The sequence below is a fragment of the Lissotriton vulgaris genome, chromosome 11 (genome assembly GCF_964263255.1).
Source record: "Lissotriton vulgaris chromosome 11, aLisVul1.2, whole genome shotgun sequence".
Classification (NCBI taxonomy): domain Eukaryota; kingdom Metazoa; phylum Chordata; class Amphibia; order Caudata; family Salamandridae; genus Lissotriton; species Lissotriton vulgaris.
Genome location: NC_141699.1, coordinates 746,290,311 through 746,306,082, shown reverse-complemented (window position 1 = coordinate 746,306,082; position 15,772 = coordinate 746,290,311). Strand labels below are relative to the sequence as shown.

Sequence of the window (15,772 nt, the reverse complement as noted above, 5' to 3'; positions counted from 1 at the left end):
TCCCCATTGGTGCAGATAATATATATCCCTTCTTGGGCCAACCTTGGCGACCTCTGGTTGAGCCCTAGGGCCTGGACTCCCAGGTGCCATAGAGTGGGTACCCAATCCGAGACTGAGACACATAGTGGTGCTACATGTGGCTTCAAATTGGAGAATAGCACTGTACTCTCTCCCTTGCCCCATTGTGGTATCCAGTTTCTTCCCTGCTTCTTAAACTTCCTTAGCTTCCACAAGGCGTAGCAGACTTGACTCAATAGAAGACAGTCGGGGGGGGAAAAAGCGAGTTCTAATTTAGCAATCAGGATGGCCTCAAATTCAGCTTTAAGTGAGTTAACCAGGTACCCTGTGTTGAACAAGCCCTGATGAGAGGGAGCATTTATCATGGTATCACGTTTGGGCAGAGTGGATTTCCCTCTGGCATTAGTGGATCTCCTGTGTTTGCAAGCTGGGCTAGGGCTTCATAATTCTCTAGGCACCTGCAGTAGATCACTATCAGATGATGCAGTCGTGGTCGAGCTGCAGGCGCGCAGCTGGTTGGGAGAGAGACGCATCAGAGGGGAAATCTCGGGGCCAGGCTGGACTAAAGGCAACTGGAAATCATAGACCACACACAAAAGATAAGGGGTAGGAGGAAATACCGCCCCACTTTGACCTCCTAAAACAACTTACACACACATGTAGAAGGGGGACTTTACACCTGAAATCACTGTGATCTAGGGGTGAGAAAATACACCAGGGTGTTAAAACTGCCCTCACACAGAGATCTGTGTCATGCTTCATCTTAAGGCCGCTAACACACTTCCACGCAGACCAACTCTGGAGGTGGAGCAATAGGGGAGGGGAAGACAATACAACACATAGAAAGAAAATAGTTTGGGATCACAAGTGAAAATTGTGCAGATACAACAATTTGTAACTGACCACAGGAATTCCAAATGTAACTTTATTATTGGATTCACTGACCAGAGTAAAAGGTCATTAACCGACCAGTGGATGGTGCAAGTTAGGCTATAATTAACACCCTACCCCCCACTCTGCAAAACGTCGACATGCTTCAGCCGGCTACCGTAAATATGCCAGCTTTCATCAGGACTCACATGAGAAAGATCCTCTAGGTACTACCCCTACCTCCTTATTCTTAGGCTGATTTCTTTAGCCACTACCCCTTCTGCCCGGGCCAGAATGCTATTGATGGTTGTAATTCCGGTAGGTGCCGGGGCAGGTAGTGAATTGCCGGAGGCAGCCTTTCTTTTCCCCATAGTGCATGTGCCACCCTAGTGTTAAGAATCCCCAGGCCGATAAGACTGGGACCGGAGCTACAAATACCTGCGTCAATCCAAAGGCAAACCAAGGGGGTTAGCGCTGCATCTTCCAATCGCTGCAGGAGGTGTAGTAGAGCTATACGTGCAAGAGTGCCTCCTCCAGAGCTTAACAGCAAGGCAATGATCCTTGGGACTAAGAGTCCCTGCACTGGCCTCCTGGCCACACAACAGTTCAAAAAAGCAGTTAAAAAGAGACTGTTCAAAGCAGTTCAGGACGACCCGGTAGTAACTCCAAACAACCTTGCAGATTACTGGATATGTTCTATATTGCTGCTTCGCTGTATGTACAGCTGGAAATAAGCCACTTACCTTCATCAACCGGACTCTTCTACGCAAACTCAAAACCATCCAGAGCGCCACAGTCAGGCTCGTCCTCGGGACTCCGTGTCACGAGCACATGAGCCAACACCTACAAGGCCTCCACTGGCTCCCCGTCGAGAAGAGGGTCACCTTAAAACTCCTCACCCACGCCTACCAAATCCCTCAACAACATCGGACCCAAATACCTGAACGAGAGAGTATCCTTCCACATACCCAAGAGGAACCTCTGCTCTGCCGACCAAGCCCTGGCCGAGGTCCCCTGCATCCGCAGAAACAGAACCGGCGGGAGAGCTTTCTCCTACATCGCAGCCAAGGCCTGGATCAAGCTCTCTCTGAACAGACGCTCCCAGATCCTGCACACATTCAGGAAGGACCTCAAGACCTGGCTGTTCGACTGACCCGGTGCCGCCACCCGCCCAGCGCCTTGAGATCCTCACGGGTGGGTAGCGCGCTATACAAACCCTTGATTGATTGATCCCCTGGCTTAAGCAGGTAGCCACGGCCACCACCCACAAGCTGTAAGCCAAACTAAGGAGCACAGCAATACTTGCTGCTTTTCCTCCAGTACACTGCAATATTCCAGCACGTACCCCAGAGCGCCCAGTGCGACAATTAGCAGTATTTAGTCCTCCGTGCCGATTCTGGATCAGTCTCCGGGCTCAAAGTGACAGAGGAAGAAATGGTGGATGGATGCCCTTGAAGCCTTACCCATGCTAACCAGCCCTAGGGGCCCAAGTCAATCCCCTGGAAGTCTCAGCCCACCAGCCACCTCTTGCTGCATATCTCTTACTCACTGGGGTCCCTGAGTGAGTTGAGCTCGTTGATGGTAGAGAGCAGCCCAGAGAGCTGAGGCAATGGGGGGTTAAGAGCGGCCAGTCGATTGAAAAGCCACGCATTGCGCTGCGATGCTCGAGAAGGGCAGTCCCGCAACAAGCCCCTAAGGTACGATACCCTTGCCTTTGCCATTTCAGCCACTACTTTGGCTTCAACAGTCCCTGCAGAAAGTAAAGCTCCTGAGTCAGCCTGTTAACGTGGCAGCATCTCAGCTGCGACTACCCTTTGGGAGAGCAGGAGCACGGCAGCCTATGGGAGGAGTCGTTGCCAAACACCTCTTTTCCGATCTTCCATATTTTGCACATAATCTTCCCAGACACAACTTGCGGAGCAGGCCTCTCACCTGCTCTGAAGATTTGGTCACTGACCGAGCAGTATGAAAGAAGACACCATGCCTTGTGTTGAATGAGAAGATTAGGGACGTAGTGCATCTTTCATAGATGTGAAGCCTCGCAAAAGGCCGCTGCCTCTCATGATTCTCCTGTGCAGACCTAATAGTATGCCCCATCTTGAAGCTCCAAGCCTATCGAGATGCTGCTGGAAAATAACTCATACCCACAAGGATGCATGAACTGAAAATGCTTCTTCTAAGAATGTTCACTGGATGGATAATCTTTCCAAAAATTGAAGAAAGTCACCAACATTTGAGAATCACATATCTCTAGAACCTCATTCTGGTTCCAAATGCCCCTTAATTGGTGGTGGTTCAGAAGGCAGCTTGTGATAAGGATCAGAAACACATGGTTTCAGTTCTCATGTATGGAACACAAAATGGATTTCCAGGTATGGTGCAATTCACACACAAAGCTACAGTATTAACCTAATGAGTTTTGACACATGGACCAAATTATTATGGTCAAAACGGGACTGGCAATCTATCAGTATGTAAAAAGTGAAAAGATATCAAGAGTTTAACACCAGAAGCAAATGGATAAGATGTTTATCTTGACTTGTCAGCATGTTCTTTCATTTGTATATTAGAATGACATAAGTTTTATGAAACCAATGTACTTTATTTCTGTAAATGATTCACCTAACGAGTAGCTGTTCGGAACCAAAGGATCCACCCAAGATGAAGAATGGAAAACTCTAGGGAAAGCATTGCAAGCAGCAAAATAGTGAAACCTTGGTGGCAGTATTAGTTTCACTGCTATAAGCAAATTATGCAATTGATAAATAAAAAAGCCCAGTCATTTTGAGTGCTGTTGCAGCAGCAGCAAAGATACTGATTCAAACCTTTATTAATTTGTTCTGTTTGTTAATTTGATGGAGTATGAGAACCAGACGAAAAAGCTTGTGCAATTCCTTGTGCCCTGCAAAGTGTTTTACAAAATATTGAATTCCTCTGCTACACTGGCTAGACATAGCAGAATCATGACACATGTACAATTCATGAAACGGTAATTCTTTAATTGGTGATGAAAATAACATGTTGACTGAAATACAGAACCTTATACAATGAGTGGAGTCTTGAGATGAAGGTCCTCTAGCTCTTTAGGGTCCATCTGTTCTTGAGTTACTTTAACTCTTTCTAAAAAAAAGTCTGAACAGTTCCAGCAATGTGGTGAGAGGGAAGTATAGAATGATCATAAGCAATCGATTACTCTGGATAACGACTTTGCAATCTATCTGCGAATAGTTTGTTTGAATCCGGAATTTAGGTTGAGATTAAATGGTACTTTGCAAAAAAAAAATCCCATCTGCCTAAACAACCATTTCTGTATTGAATATTTCATAAACCTTGTAACCTATTATGAGCAGTCCAAATCTCGAAGGTTTCCACAGACACTCACTCCCTTACGAGACATCAGTCTGTACAACAAACTGTTCAAATGTGTAAGAATGGCATACAATTAAAGCGTGAATGAACATTCCTTTAAGTGTATTAAATGAATGATCCATCATTTTGCCATTGTTCTGTTATTCTCTTGGAAAGGCCATCTTGCTGGCCCCTATTTTCATGGACTTCTCCTGAGGCAAAGGATTAACATTAGCGTCCACAAAAAGAAAGAACCCTGGTAACATCAGAAAATGCTACTCTCGAACTTGTTCTTCCCTTACATATTTTCGGTTATCTGTATTCAGTCTACAAGGCTACAACAATAAGCCGAGGAAAATGTGTACATTTAGCACAAATCAGCTCATCCTCAAATTCATCACCTTAATCCATAACAAAATGTAATTTGGGTGGAATTCAACCCAAATGACGAAAACACGTTGCAGAATTCAAAACGAGCATTGCTGTGAGAAACATCCTATACAATACGCTATTAACCACGCAGTGCCTTTACCACTCAGCTTTTACCACATATGCATTTACTGTGCATGCGTTTTGTTAGTGTTTTTTACACCACATCAGTTTAACCCACTTAGTAAATCCAGTTAATGTAAATATGTGTGTATGTATACACACTTAGTGGTTTATATTGGTTGGGTAGGAGTACAGGGTGGTAAGAATGTTTAGGGGTGGATAAGGGTATTGATTGGTACGGGTATTTCTTGGGTTTAGGAGTGGATACGGGTATTGGGTTTAGGGGTGGGTATGGGTATTGGGTTGTAAGGGTGTTTTTAGGGTTTATGGTGTGGGTAAGGTATTGGGTAGTAAGGGTATATTTAGGTGTTATTGCAATGTAAGGGTATTGGTTTATAAGGGTATTTTTAGGGTTTAGAGGTGGGTATTAGGTGTAAATGGTATTTTTAGGGTGGGCTGTAAGGGTATTTTTTAGAGTTTAGCGGTGGGCATGAGTATTGGGTTGTAAGGGTGTTTTTGTAGGGTTTAGGGGTTGGTACGGGTATTGGGTTGTAAGGGTATATTTAGGGTCTAGGGATAAGTAAGGAATTCGGTGAAAAGGATATTTAGAGTAATGAGGTGGGTAAGGGTATTGGGTGGACAGGGTATTTTAAGGGTTTAGGGGTGAGTAAGAGTATTTAGGATTTTCGGGTGGGTAGGGGCATAGAGTGCTAAGGTTAATTAGTACAGTAATTAAAATTGCTTTTTTTAATAAATGCTAAATTTGTGCCCCCCCAAAACAACAATTAAAAAATATGGATGCATATTTTATTTTTTTTATGTAAATTTGACTTACCTTATTTATACCTACCTGCGTGGTAAAGTCATGTGTGGTAATGGCAGATGCGTGGTAAATGCATGCATTGTAAAGAAATGCATGGTAAAGGCATAGGATGTAGCGCCGTACAACCCATTACACTTTGCTGGTTATTACATGCAGCTTTCCAAGTAGACTTCTCCAGGTCAAGTTGTTGAAACATCGCAAAAGCAAGTAAGGAGTAGCACAGCTATCCAGACAGAGACCTAAGGTTGAAAGCTAAATAAAAACTTTGAGCAAAGGGATCACTCACAAGTGTGCTTAATTATTTTATTCTTCGCATTTATGCACCTAAAAATCATGAGGGCCTCCTATTTCTCAGAACATTTGGCATTGTTGATAACTATGAATTTGTGCTCTTCATTTCAACATCAGCACAGTAGAGAACATCCATTTTGAAGTCTATTACCCTTTGACATGTTAGGGCCAGATGTATCAAGCAATGCTTTTGCGATTCTAAAATAGCGAATTTTACTGATTTGCTATTTTGTAATCGCAAAATGCAATGCATGTAGGATTCGCTAAATATTTTGCGATTCCTTAACATTCCCTAATAGCGAATAGCAAATTGTGATTCGCTATTAGGTAATGCATTTCCATTCATTCCTATGGGCCTTTAGGAATGAATGGAAATGCATTCTCAATTTTGACTACCAAATTGGTAATCACAATTTGCGAACGCAAATCCAAGGGTGCTAGGGGGCCTAAGACCCACTGATGCAGCCCCAAAAAAGGTAAGTGAGCACATATGCCGCATACACATGCCCTAAGGGTATGTGCCACATGGCACTTTGAAAAATGCACTTTTGTGCATTTTTCGAAGGATTAGCAAATTAACATCAACTTGCAGTTAATGGTAATTTGCGATTCCCATGCAATGTCGCATTTAGCAAATGCTACATACATTGCATTTAGGGAATCACAAATTGCGATTCCCTAAATGCATTCGCAATTTAGGGAATTGCAAAAAAAATTCGATTGCCTATATTACGAATGCAAAAAGTTCCATACATTGCAAAAGGCCTTTTTGCGTTCGCAAACGGGCTGATTCTGTGATTCGGCCCGTTTGCGAATGCAAAAAGCCTTTGTTTTAAAAGAGAAGGACTAAGAATATGTGAGTACATTGATGTAAGGATAATACATTGATAAGAAGTTTACATATTTTACCTCTAGGATTGTGTTATTATTGGGCTCAATTTTACCTTTAGATAAATGGCTGTACTACAACTATGTTTATTTTAGCGTACACCATTGAGGTTTGTGTATACTGGCACAGCATGCATAATCTCCTGATATTTACTTGTTTTCTCTGTTAACTTTTTAACTTGAAATTTGGGCTGGCCAAAGATACAGATTCTCTCACAGTGCAGACAGGCGTTTATACATGCTAGCACAGTGTTTATCAGAATCACATTTCTTGTTTGTAAATAGGTAGGGACTGAAAACAAATGATGTGTTAATACACGTTGGTGAAGTACCAAAAGTGGTTTTCTGCTGGGCATGTTTTGTCTGAGATGCGAGAAAACGTTGTCTCTTCGACTGGGGTCATCCGGACTCTTGAGACTTTTGATTTTTTTTTTTACAATCAATAAATAAAGAATGAATGATTTCAGAAGATATCCTGAGATCTATCTGTTTGGTATATGAGGAGTTGAGAGAAGGGGGAAAAGGATACGAAAAAACGTTACTTAGGATACATGCGCTACTAAATCCTTGTTCATTATTTTTAGTTGAAAGATGCCTCCTAAATTGTATAGAATTGTTTGTATGTGCTGTTTACCTAGAACAGATAGCATTCTGATTTTGTTTTCAACATTCCCCAAAAATGATCTTGCAAAATTGGAGACACCTTCTTGTAGCAAGTTCTAGTTTGCTACAAATAAACCAGTATGCATTTGCTCTGAACTCAGTTCTGCACTGAAAATATATAGACAAGTTACCCCTCAATGGGAAAACCACTTTACGAAAATTTGCAATGGTTGATCATATAATAATGAAGTTAGCATACATGATTTCCACAAATGGATTCTCAAAATGTCATTTTGGATAAAGAGTTACTTGTTTATTGGACAGATAACAGCTTCAGCTGTATAATGTTGGACCATCTTCCATTGCTAATTCACCATTTGTGTCTTGAATTTTAGGGAGCAGTTCAAATAATTTTCAGAGGGAAGCAGAACCAGGCTCAAGCAGAGGCAGAATATGTGGAGAAGTTTGCTAACCCCTTTCCTGCTGCTGTAAGAGGTAAAGTCTTCCAGTCCATTTGAAAGCTTTTCTACCTTTGCCAACTGTGTCCTTTATTGAGGTCTTCGGGTATAGGTATATGAATCATAATTCAACGGAACATTTGTAATTAAATTGTTTGATGGGGTATTTTTATGGATTTAAAAGAACGATCTTGTCAAGCCTTGCTTGGTGATACTGCATGCTTACTGCAACAATTCCATGATTTCAGCAACAGCCACTCTTTTGGCTGATTACATACTCCGTCCCACTGGTGCACATACCTGGGTGCTCATGCAAAAGACTACCTCATGTATGCAGGTGACAAACAGATGTGCGTTCAACTGGAAAAGTAATCCAAAGATGTCAACAGGTAGTAAACTATCAGAAACCCTTCTAAGATTACATGCCCCAAAACTGGATTTGCCTTAATAGCCAGAAAGTAAGGCATTGTGTAGACCTGCTACCTGAATGTAAGTAATAGGTTCACTTTCAGGCATTTTGCACACTAGGTGTCAGTGACAATCTCACTGTCATCCTACACTTTTTTTTTAAACTTATTTTTATTGTTTAAGATATCAGACATCGTCAGTTATCAGTGTGCATCTTTCATTAAAATCTTAACGGTGGCGAACATGATCAGTAGTGTAACTGTCTATTTGAGGGGTGCATACTTTCCACCATTATTAAAGAGTGCAGTAATCTCTGTCCGACTTCAGGATAATACCATAGACCGTCAGTAGTTCATCATTCTGCACTATGCCAACAACTCAATCTTAGTGAGAGAAACATAAAAACTCAACATTAGAGCATAACTAAGTAATATTCCTAGTTAGACTGTCTTTTCTGGCGCTCAACAACAAAAGATCTGCAATAGTATCCACCCCAACACATCCCTAACTAACATTCTTCTTACTCCATGTAAAAGAGGAGCAGTCTGGTGGCATATTGCTTAGGTCCCATCCAAATTGATTAGTCTTTAGATACAGTAATTAGAATCATACCTTCTGCATTTGTTCCCACTAATGTTTTGAAGAGACTGCATAAACCAGTCATGGATGTTATGTCATGTTCCACTGAGAGGAAGGAGATGGAAAAAAGAGGCAAGCTTGGCGAGGAGCTTGGTGCCTGGTCGAAAACAACTGCAAAGCAAAAGCCCGTCTCGGGAGCTGGGTTGAGGAGTCTGCGGGACGGGGGGGGGGCAGGAACGCTCCAACACCCAGTCTCACGTCTGGTCTGGCAGAGCGGAGCCTAGCTAGGCCTACTGCAGCAGGGGTCCTCTCCCTCTGGGGCTCGGCGGGGTCGCGTCAGGCAGCCTTGCGCCGCTTCTTCAGGAAGCTACTTTGGGAAACCCCAGTATCTGTTGTCTATAAAAAGGAGAGTGGCCTCACTACTCCGAGAGGCAGGGTTCCTTGAACCAATAATATAGTAAAAGAGAACATTCTCTTCAAGAAATCACCAGTCAAATCAATCACACTCCACTGTATCATCTATCAGAAGCTTCTCACTCTCAATCTTAAAAGGACCCAAAAACAATTGAATAAAATCTGTTTAATGAAGCATTGATAAAAAAATAGAATAGATACAATTCATATAGTTAAAAACATTCTCATAGAAAACATATTGTAAACTAATTCTAAAACCTCACAAATAAGAGACAACATTCCAGACATAAACATTTGTCATTAAAAACTGTTAATATAAAGAAATCAGTAAGAGAAAGTGCAAAATGTCACATTATTAATTGTTATTCAAATTTAACAAAATGGAGGGGGCGTTGTCAAAAAACCTTTGGGTGCAACCAGTTGAATACGAGTTTTATATGTTTATGACCAGATCTGTGATGGTCGAAAGGGTCATTTACCCCTTTAGCAACAACCATAGAACTTTGGTGAACACTGCATATTCAATTGGAGAGATATGTATTCTATTGTCCTGAAGAAGATGGTCTTATATTGTTTTCCAACCGAAACGTGTCAACGCCCCCTTGATTTTGTTAAATCTGAGGAACAATTAATAATTTTTGACATTTTGCACTTTCTCTTACTGATTTCTTCAAATTAAGTTTTTTAATGACAAATGTTTCTCCAGAATGTTGTCTTATTTGTGATGTTTTATAATTAGTTTACAATGTTTTCTATGAGAATGTTTTAACTAGGAACTTTGATCTATTCTGTGTGTGTTTTTTTTTTTAAATCTATGCTTCATTAAACTAATTTTATTTAATTGTCTTTTGGGTCCTTTAAAGACTGAGAGTGAGCAGCTTCTGATAGATGATACAGTGGAGTGTGATTAATTTGACTGGTGATTTCTCCAAGATAAATTTCTCTTTTACTAGCAAACCCAGTACCGCCAGGACACCAAGACTCTGCTCGGGACTAGCTTCTACCACTACTCAGATATTTTTATTAGTTACCATGTAGAAGCGGCACCATATGAGAAGACTCCTCAAAAAAGGTACCTCAGAAGCAAATTACCTAAACATTGTGTTACAAGCCAACATTTTTCAGAGCATATTGAGGGCAGATATTATGACAGTGGCTCAGGTGGTGATCACTTAAACCCCACTCTTTAAATGTTGATAAACAGTAATACCTTGGGCAGACAGTTATAATCCCTCTAACTTGTCTTTACCAATGGATCATGATGAACCCAAGTGTTCATTGAGTAAAAGTCCTGGTGCAAGTATACACTTTGGTAATGGAGCAACTGACATTGGGCACAATATGCTGTACTGGATCAGTGTACCCTCATTGAGTCACTACTAGGACTTAACAGAAGAAGGCCCCGGTAACAAAGAATACCGAGAAGGCAATACCAGGGGAAGGAACAATATCAAGAAAACTAAAATGCCAACTCCACACAAATTGCTTTGGTATATCTCCAACTAGTCTACTGGGGGATAACTCTGCTTACTTATTTGATAAACAGGTTCATAAGTCAAACATTCTCAAAAATCTTTTATTATAAAGATGTTCCTTAATTTTTGCATATATTGTTTATTTTTATAATTTAACAAAGATTCATCGTACCACAACATGCTTCAAGAAAAGGGAATCTTGAATTCGCTGATTCTGATGTGATATCCAAATATCCAGAAACTCTACCTTCTCTTTGCCTTTCTTCGGAGTGAATCTCATATGGGGGTCACAGATTGATCCATGATAGAAATTCCTAAATTATTTCCTCCTCCCCTTTCCAGGGAAAGAATAGATCGTCAATATATCTGGATCCATTGTTGTATGCTCTCATAAAATGGGGCTACTTAATTATATGTAGTTCTCCTCTACAATGCCCATATAGAGGTTCGGCACACTGGGGATACAGGCAACTCCCACTTTGGTTTGTTTGTAGTGTCCCATCGAATTCAAATACATTTTCCCCCTAAGAACAATGGCAAGGCATTGCAGGATAAAATCATGATGTTCATTTACACATAGTCTGTCAAGTATAGTCCTTAATGCTTCCATCGCCTATTGTTTTGGCATGTTCGTATAAAGGGCCTTGATATCCATGGTGACGTGCATCACATTATGAGGGTCAAATGGAATCCCTTTCAACTTCAACATCATATGGTCCGTATCCTTGACGTAGGCCTGTAAGGCACATGCCAATGGCTTGAGAAATGTATTGATAGGGATTGTGTTGCTGACCCAATGGTAGATAAAATGGGACATAGTGGGGGGGACGGGGTCTAGGGTATCTTTGTGTCTTGGGACACAATAGATGAGGAGTAGCTGGTTGTGGGCCTGATTCAAACTCTTGGCTGCAGATGATTCCCTTATCAGCTGCCTCTTCTGTAGCGGTATGGATTCGGTTTTTGATTTTCCTTTCTGGGTCCCTTCTGATTTTACAGTAATGATCAGGAACGTCCAGCATAGATTTCATTTTGTTTTTGAATTCCTCTGTATCTCATAGACATCTAGCCACAGATTCCTCAACTTTTGAATTCTCCCCAGGCATCAGACTGGATCCGGAAAGTTTTCAACAGTACCTCTGCGCTCCATACGACTCTGTGATGACGTCAACTCCGGTTGTGACGTCAGTGGAGTCATATAAGTCTCCTCCGACACGCGGACGTCAGTTTCTTCTTTTCCGTGCTGCAACGTGGATCCGGAGAAGTGGTTTTTCAGGTCGTTTTTTCTTGGCCTATTTTTCCCCTATGTTGTCGGGCTTTAAGCCTTGTGGGACCTGTACTTGACAGATGTCAGGTACATGGGGGAACATTACAACTCCGAGAATTGTGGCTCCTGCCAAAGACTGAAGCCAAAGGTGCTCAAGGAACGCATTATGAAGTTGCTGGCGGCACGTCTGTCGCGGTCCTCGGTGGCATTGCTGCCTCGTTCTTCTTCAACTCCTGTGGAGGTCAGTTTGCGAGACCAGGACGCTGTACATCCGAAACGTCCAAGGCAAGTGCAGGCATTTGAAGCCACCCGCCTACCCCCCGCCCGCCCCCCCCCCGCACCTGCCTCCCCTCGGACTTAGCCATGTGGAGCCTCTGTCCCCCATGGCTCCTACTGTTCGGCTGTTGAGCAGGCTGTTCACCACTCCGCTTCGCGTCTGTCTATCTTTCCGGGAGCCGGGGCATAGATAGCCCAGATGAAGTATTATAACTCTCTACACTTCATATTTAGTCCTCTGGCTTATACTGGAACGCCACAGGCCCCAGGGAGGTGGGTGGAGCCACGCCGGATTAATCCTCTGTGGCGGTTGGGCCATTTAAGTCTTTAGGTGGGTGCCGGTCGATGGCGGCCTACTCCGTTACGGCACCAATGCACAGTTCTTAGGGGACTCCACCTTCGGCGTCCATTGTCGATCAGCCGACTCTGACATTGGCATCGGCTGCGCAGATCGAAGTCTCTCCTCCTATCGACATCAAAGCGGTGTCTGGTGCAGAGTCGGTATAGCAAACTGGGGGTAAAGTGGCCTTTTCACTTCCTTTTCCGGGTGAGACTTTGGAGAGTCACCTTTTAATGGGTGATGTAAGGATGTCTGGGCTCTTTCAGCCCATTTCTGAAGTTATTCCATCTCAAGTAGTGGAGAGTTGGATATCTGCACTTAGTGAGGCTAGTGGGCTGGAGTCTTATCCAGCCTATGGGCTACTTTCTCTCCCAGACTCTGTACTTAAGCAAGTGCCTCCTGCGCAGATGTGTTGAGGAGAGTGGCAGCAGTTTTGGACTGGTCACAGCTTACGGTGGAGAAGGCACGACCTCCTGATTGATGTCCTTTACCAACGACAGTCAAGAGAAGAGCCTGTTCTTACATACAGTGAGGCCCTGTTTGACATATTGCTAGGAACTTTGGTCAAGTCTGATTCAGAGTTCTCAGTGGACCGTTCTATATCTCGTAGGCACCTACCTGCTCCAGGAGACCCAGTTTGTCTCCTCAGGCATCCTACAACTCTTAGAGGCTATTACAGCCTCACATGATGTGGATTCTGCACCTAAGACTCCATTAAATAAGGAATCTAGGAGTCAAGATGCATGTGGCAGACATATCTTCGCTTCTGCTAGGTCTGCGTTCAGATCCACCAACATGTCTTGTGTTCTTGGTCGTTTTTCCCACGCTTTGTTGGATACCTTGCGAACCATGTTGCCATTGCTCCTGGACAACCTCCTTTCTGATGTTGAAAACCTGATTAGAGATGGACAACAGGCAGCTAAGCTGATAATCAGATGAGGCATGGATACTACTGATTTAGTAGGTGGGGCCATGGCCTCTTCAGTGGTGCTCTGATGTCTTGCATGTTTTAAGAGCTTCAAGCTTTTCAGAGGCTGTACAGGCAACTTTAGTCGATGCCCTTTGACGGCACCCATCTTGTTGTTGCTTAGGCCGATGCAGATTTTAGACGCATTCCGAGATAGGAGAAGTTAAACAGAGTCTTAATTACTCTTTCTCTGTTATACACGCTTTAAATTTGAAGCTGGATTATTTCTTTCTCAAGGGGCCTCACTTTGTTAGGACATTGATATCTCTCTTTTCTGATTACACCTGCTTGGTGTTTCTGCAGGGTGCCGATGTAATTTTTTTAATACTGTCTTTAACAGTTTAAGTGGTATAAGGATACCTGAGGTATTATTTTCTTTTTGCTCTTTTCCTCTGAACAATTGGCTGCAGGCTCAAGAGGTCATTACAAGTGACATGTTTTTTGATTAGGAAGATTACCTTTTTACATGTATTCAAAGCAGTTTGGTGAAGCTAGTGTGCATTACTATGACTTGCAGTATTTCTTGCAGAGACATATTACTTGCACCAATTGTGAGTCTTTGTATACAGAGTTTACTGTTTTTGGTCTGGATGAAGTTTAGGCTGGTGAGGGGGTAATGCCAGCGTTAGTGTGTGTTGAGTTCACTTACCTGCAGACAGGAATTTGTTCCATGGAAGTGTGATCATTTTGCTGGAGGCGTTCTATCTGGACAGCTCAGGGTGTATGCTTTGTATTCTTCTGATTACTTCCAGTCTCTGAATTTTGGAACATGATTGTCCCGTGAGCTCTGCTTCTAATGTTTCCCGAAATGCAGAGTTGGAATATTTGCCTTAGGGTTAATTACGGCCATGCCTTACATGGTTCGAAAGGTTTAATCATAAGAGCAGGTTCGCTTTTAGTTCCTTCTTCACTTAAAGAATATCTTGGCTATTTCAATATTTTTGGCTATTTAAAGTCGTACCTTTCATGTCTGGAGGTTGGAGTTCTCTGTCTCCCTTTGGACACTTCCCTTTCTCTCTAAGCATTTGTTATTTTCTGTACCTTACAGCCTTTTAAGGGATCATTGTGTGAGGTTATGATCTGGTGCTTAATAGTTGGAGAACTAAAATATGTCCATATGTGGGCCCTTGTCTCCTGGTCAGATTAGATTTTGGCTCATGTGTCTTATGGACAGTTATTCTAACTGAGTCCTTTTTTAGGTAATTTCAAGGTACATGGCTTATTTTATTCATCAGGACCAACTGTTGTTGTTGGTGCTTGCTTAAAGCAAGTTATCTTTCTCATGTAGTTTTTGTTACGTATTACTGGCCAGTTAAAATACTTTTGGCAGGCAGCAATTTCTTTATACTAGTATCCCAAGGTGTTTCGTGTGGAGTGCAATATTACTCTTGATACCATATAAAAGGGTCCCCTACTTACAATATAGTATTTTTTTTTGTGCCATATTCATTTGTATTTATCCATATACATTTTTGGGGCATTTTATCTGTATTTATCCTCATTTCTTTTTGTCGCAATTAAGACAGCGCTGCAGCTAGTATTTTTCCACATTACATTTAAATAGACCATGCAGGGCCTGGTCAAGATGGCGGAGAGCTAAGGCCTGCTTTGTCTTCTCTCCTCTGCCTGCTGATTCGTAGCACAGGCCTTTGGCTTCAAATCGCATGTAAGGAGGCTGAATTCAGTACCCAGGCACAATCGGCAACTCACCGGGTGCGGCTCCCGGGGATGCCATGGCTGTGCTCCGTGCTCCTTGTCCCGAGTCAGGCCCAAGAAGCGGAGTGGTAGCGTGCAGCAGCAGATGGCGCTGCCGCAACGGTGGGGGCTGGAGCCCTACGTCCCTGGCCGCGGAGTGACATCGGTCTGCCGAGAACGCCAGCTGGACCCAGAGGCTTCTCCCACCGCATTGGACCGGCAAGCGGTGACGGCGGTGGGTGCCTTCTTGTGAAGAGGAGTGGCCTCTCCTGTGTGGAGCTGGAGCGGACGACGACTCCACAAAAGTGCTTGGAGGCTGGCGGAGAGTGGAGCAGGCTATTGGGAGGCATTTCGGCCTTCAGCCTTGCAGAGCAGACCGGGGGCTGCCTTGCTGAGTCATACCAACGCCCCCATTCCCTGATGCAGCCTAGGCCGCATCAGGCTACGCGGTGGACCTACCTGGATCCTGGGTCTCTAGTTGTGCGCTCCGTCCTGTGCCCACAGGGAATCCCGCCTGAATTCACTTTTGGGGGACTAGCTGGGCAGGTCCTCCTGCTGCTGGA

The 15,772-nt window shown here is 43.2% G+C and overlaps 1 protein-coding gene across 1 annotated transcript in view; it reads left to right on the top strand.

The window, feature by feature from the left end:
- The window catches only part of PCCB (propionyl-CoA carboxylase subunit beta), a 468,181-nt gene that overhangs the window by 435,506 nt on the left and 16,903 nt on the right, over positions 1-15,772 (top strand). Inside the window, exon 14 of the mRNA XM_086943865.1 lies at positions 7,729-7,828. Coding sequence (XP_086799991.1) covers positions 7,729-7,828 — 100 coding nt within the window. The remainder of the gene's footprint in view (positions 1-7,728; positions 7,829-15,772) is intronic.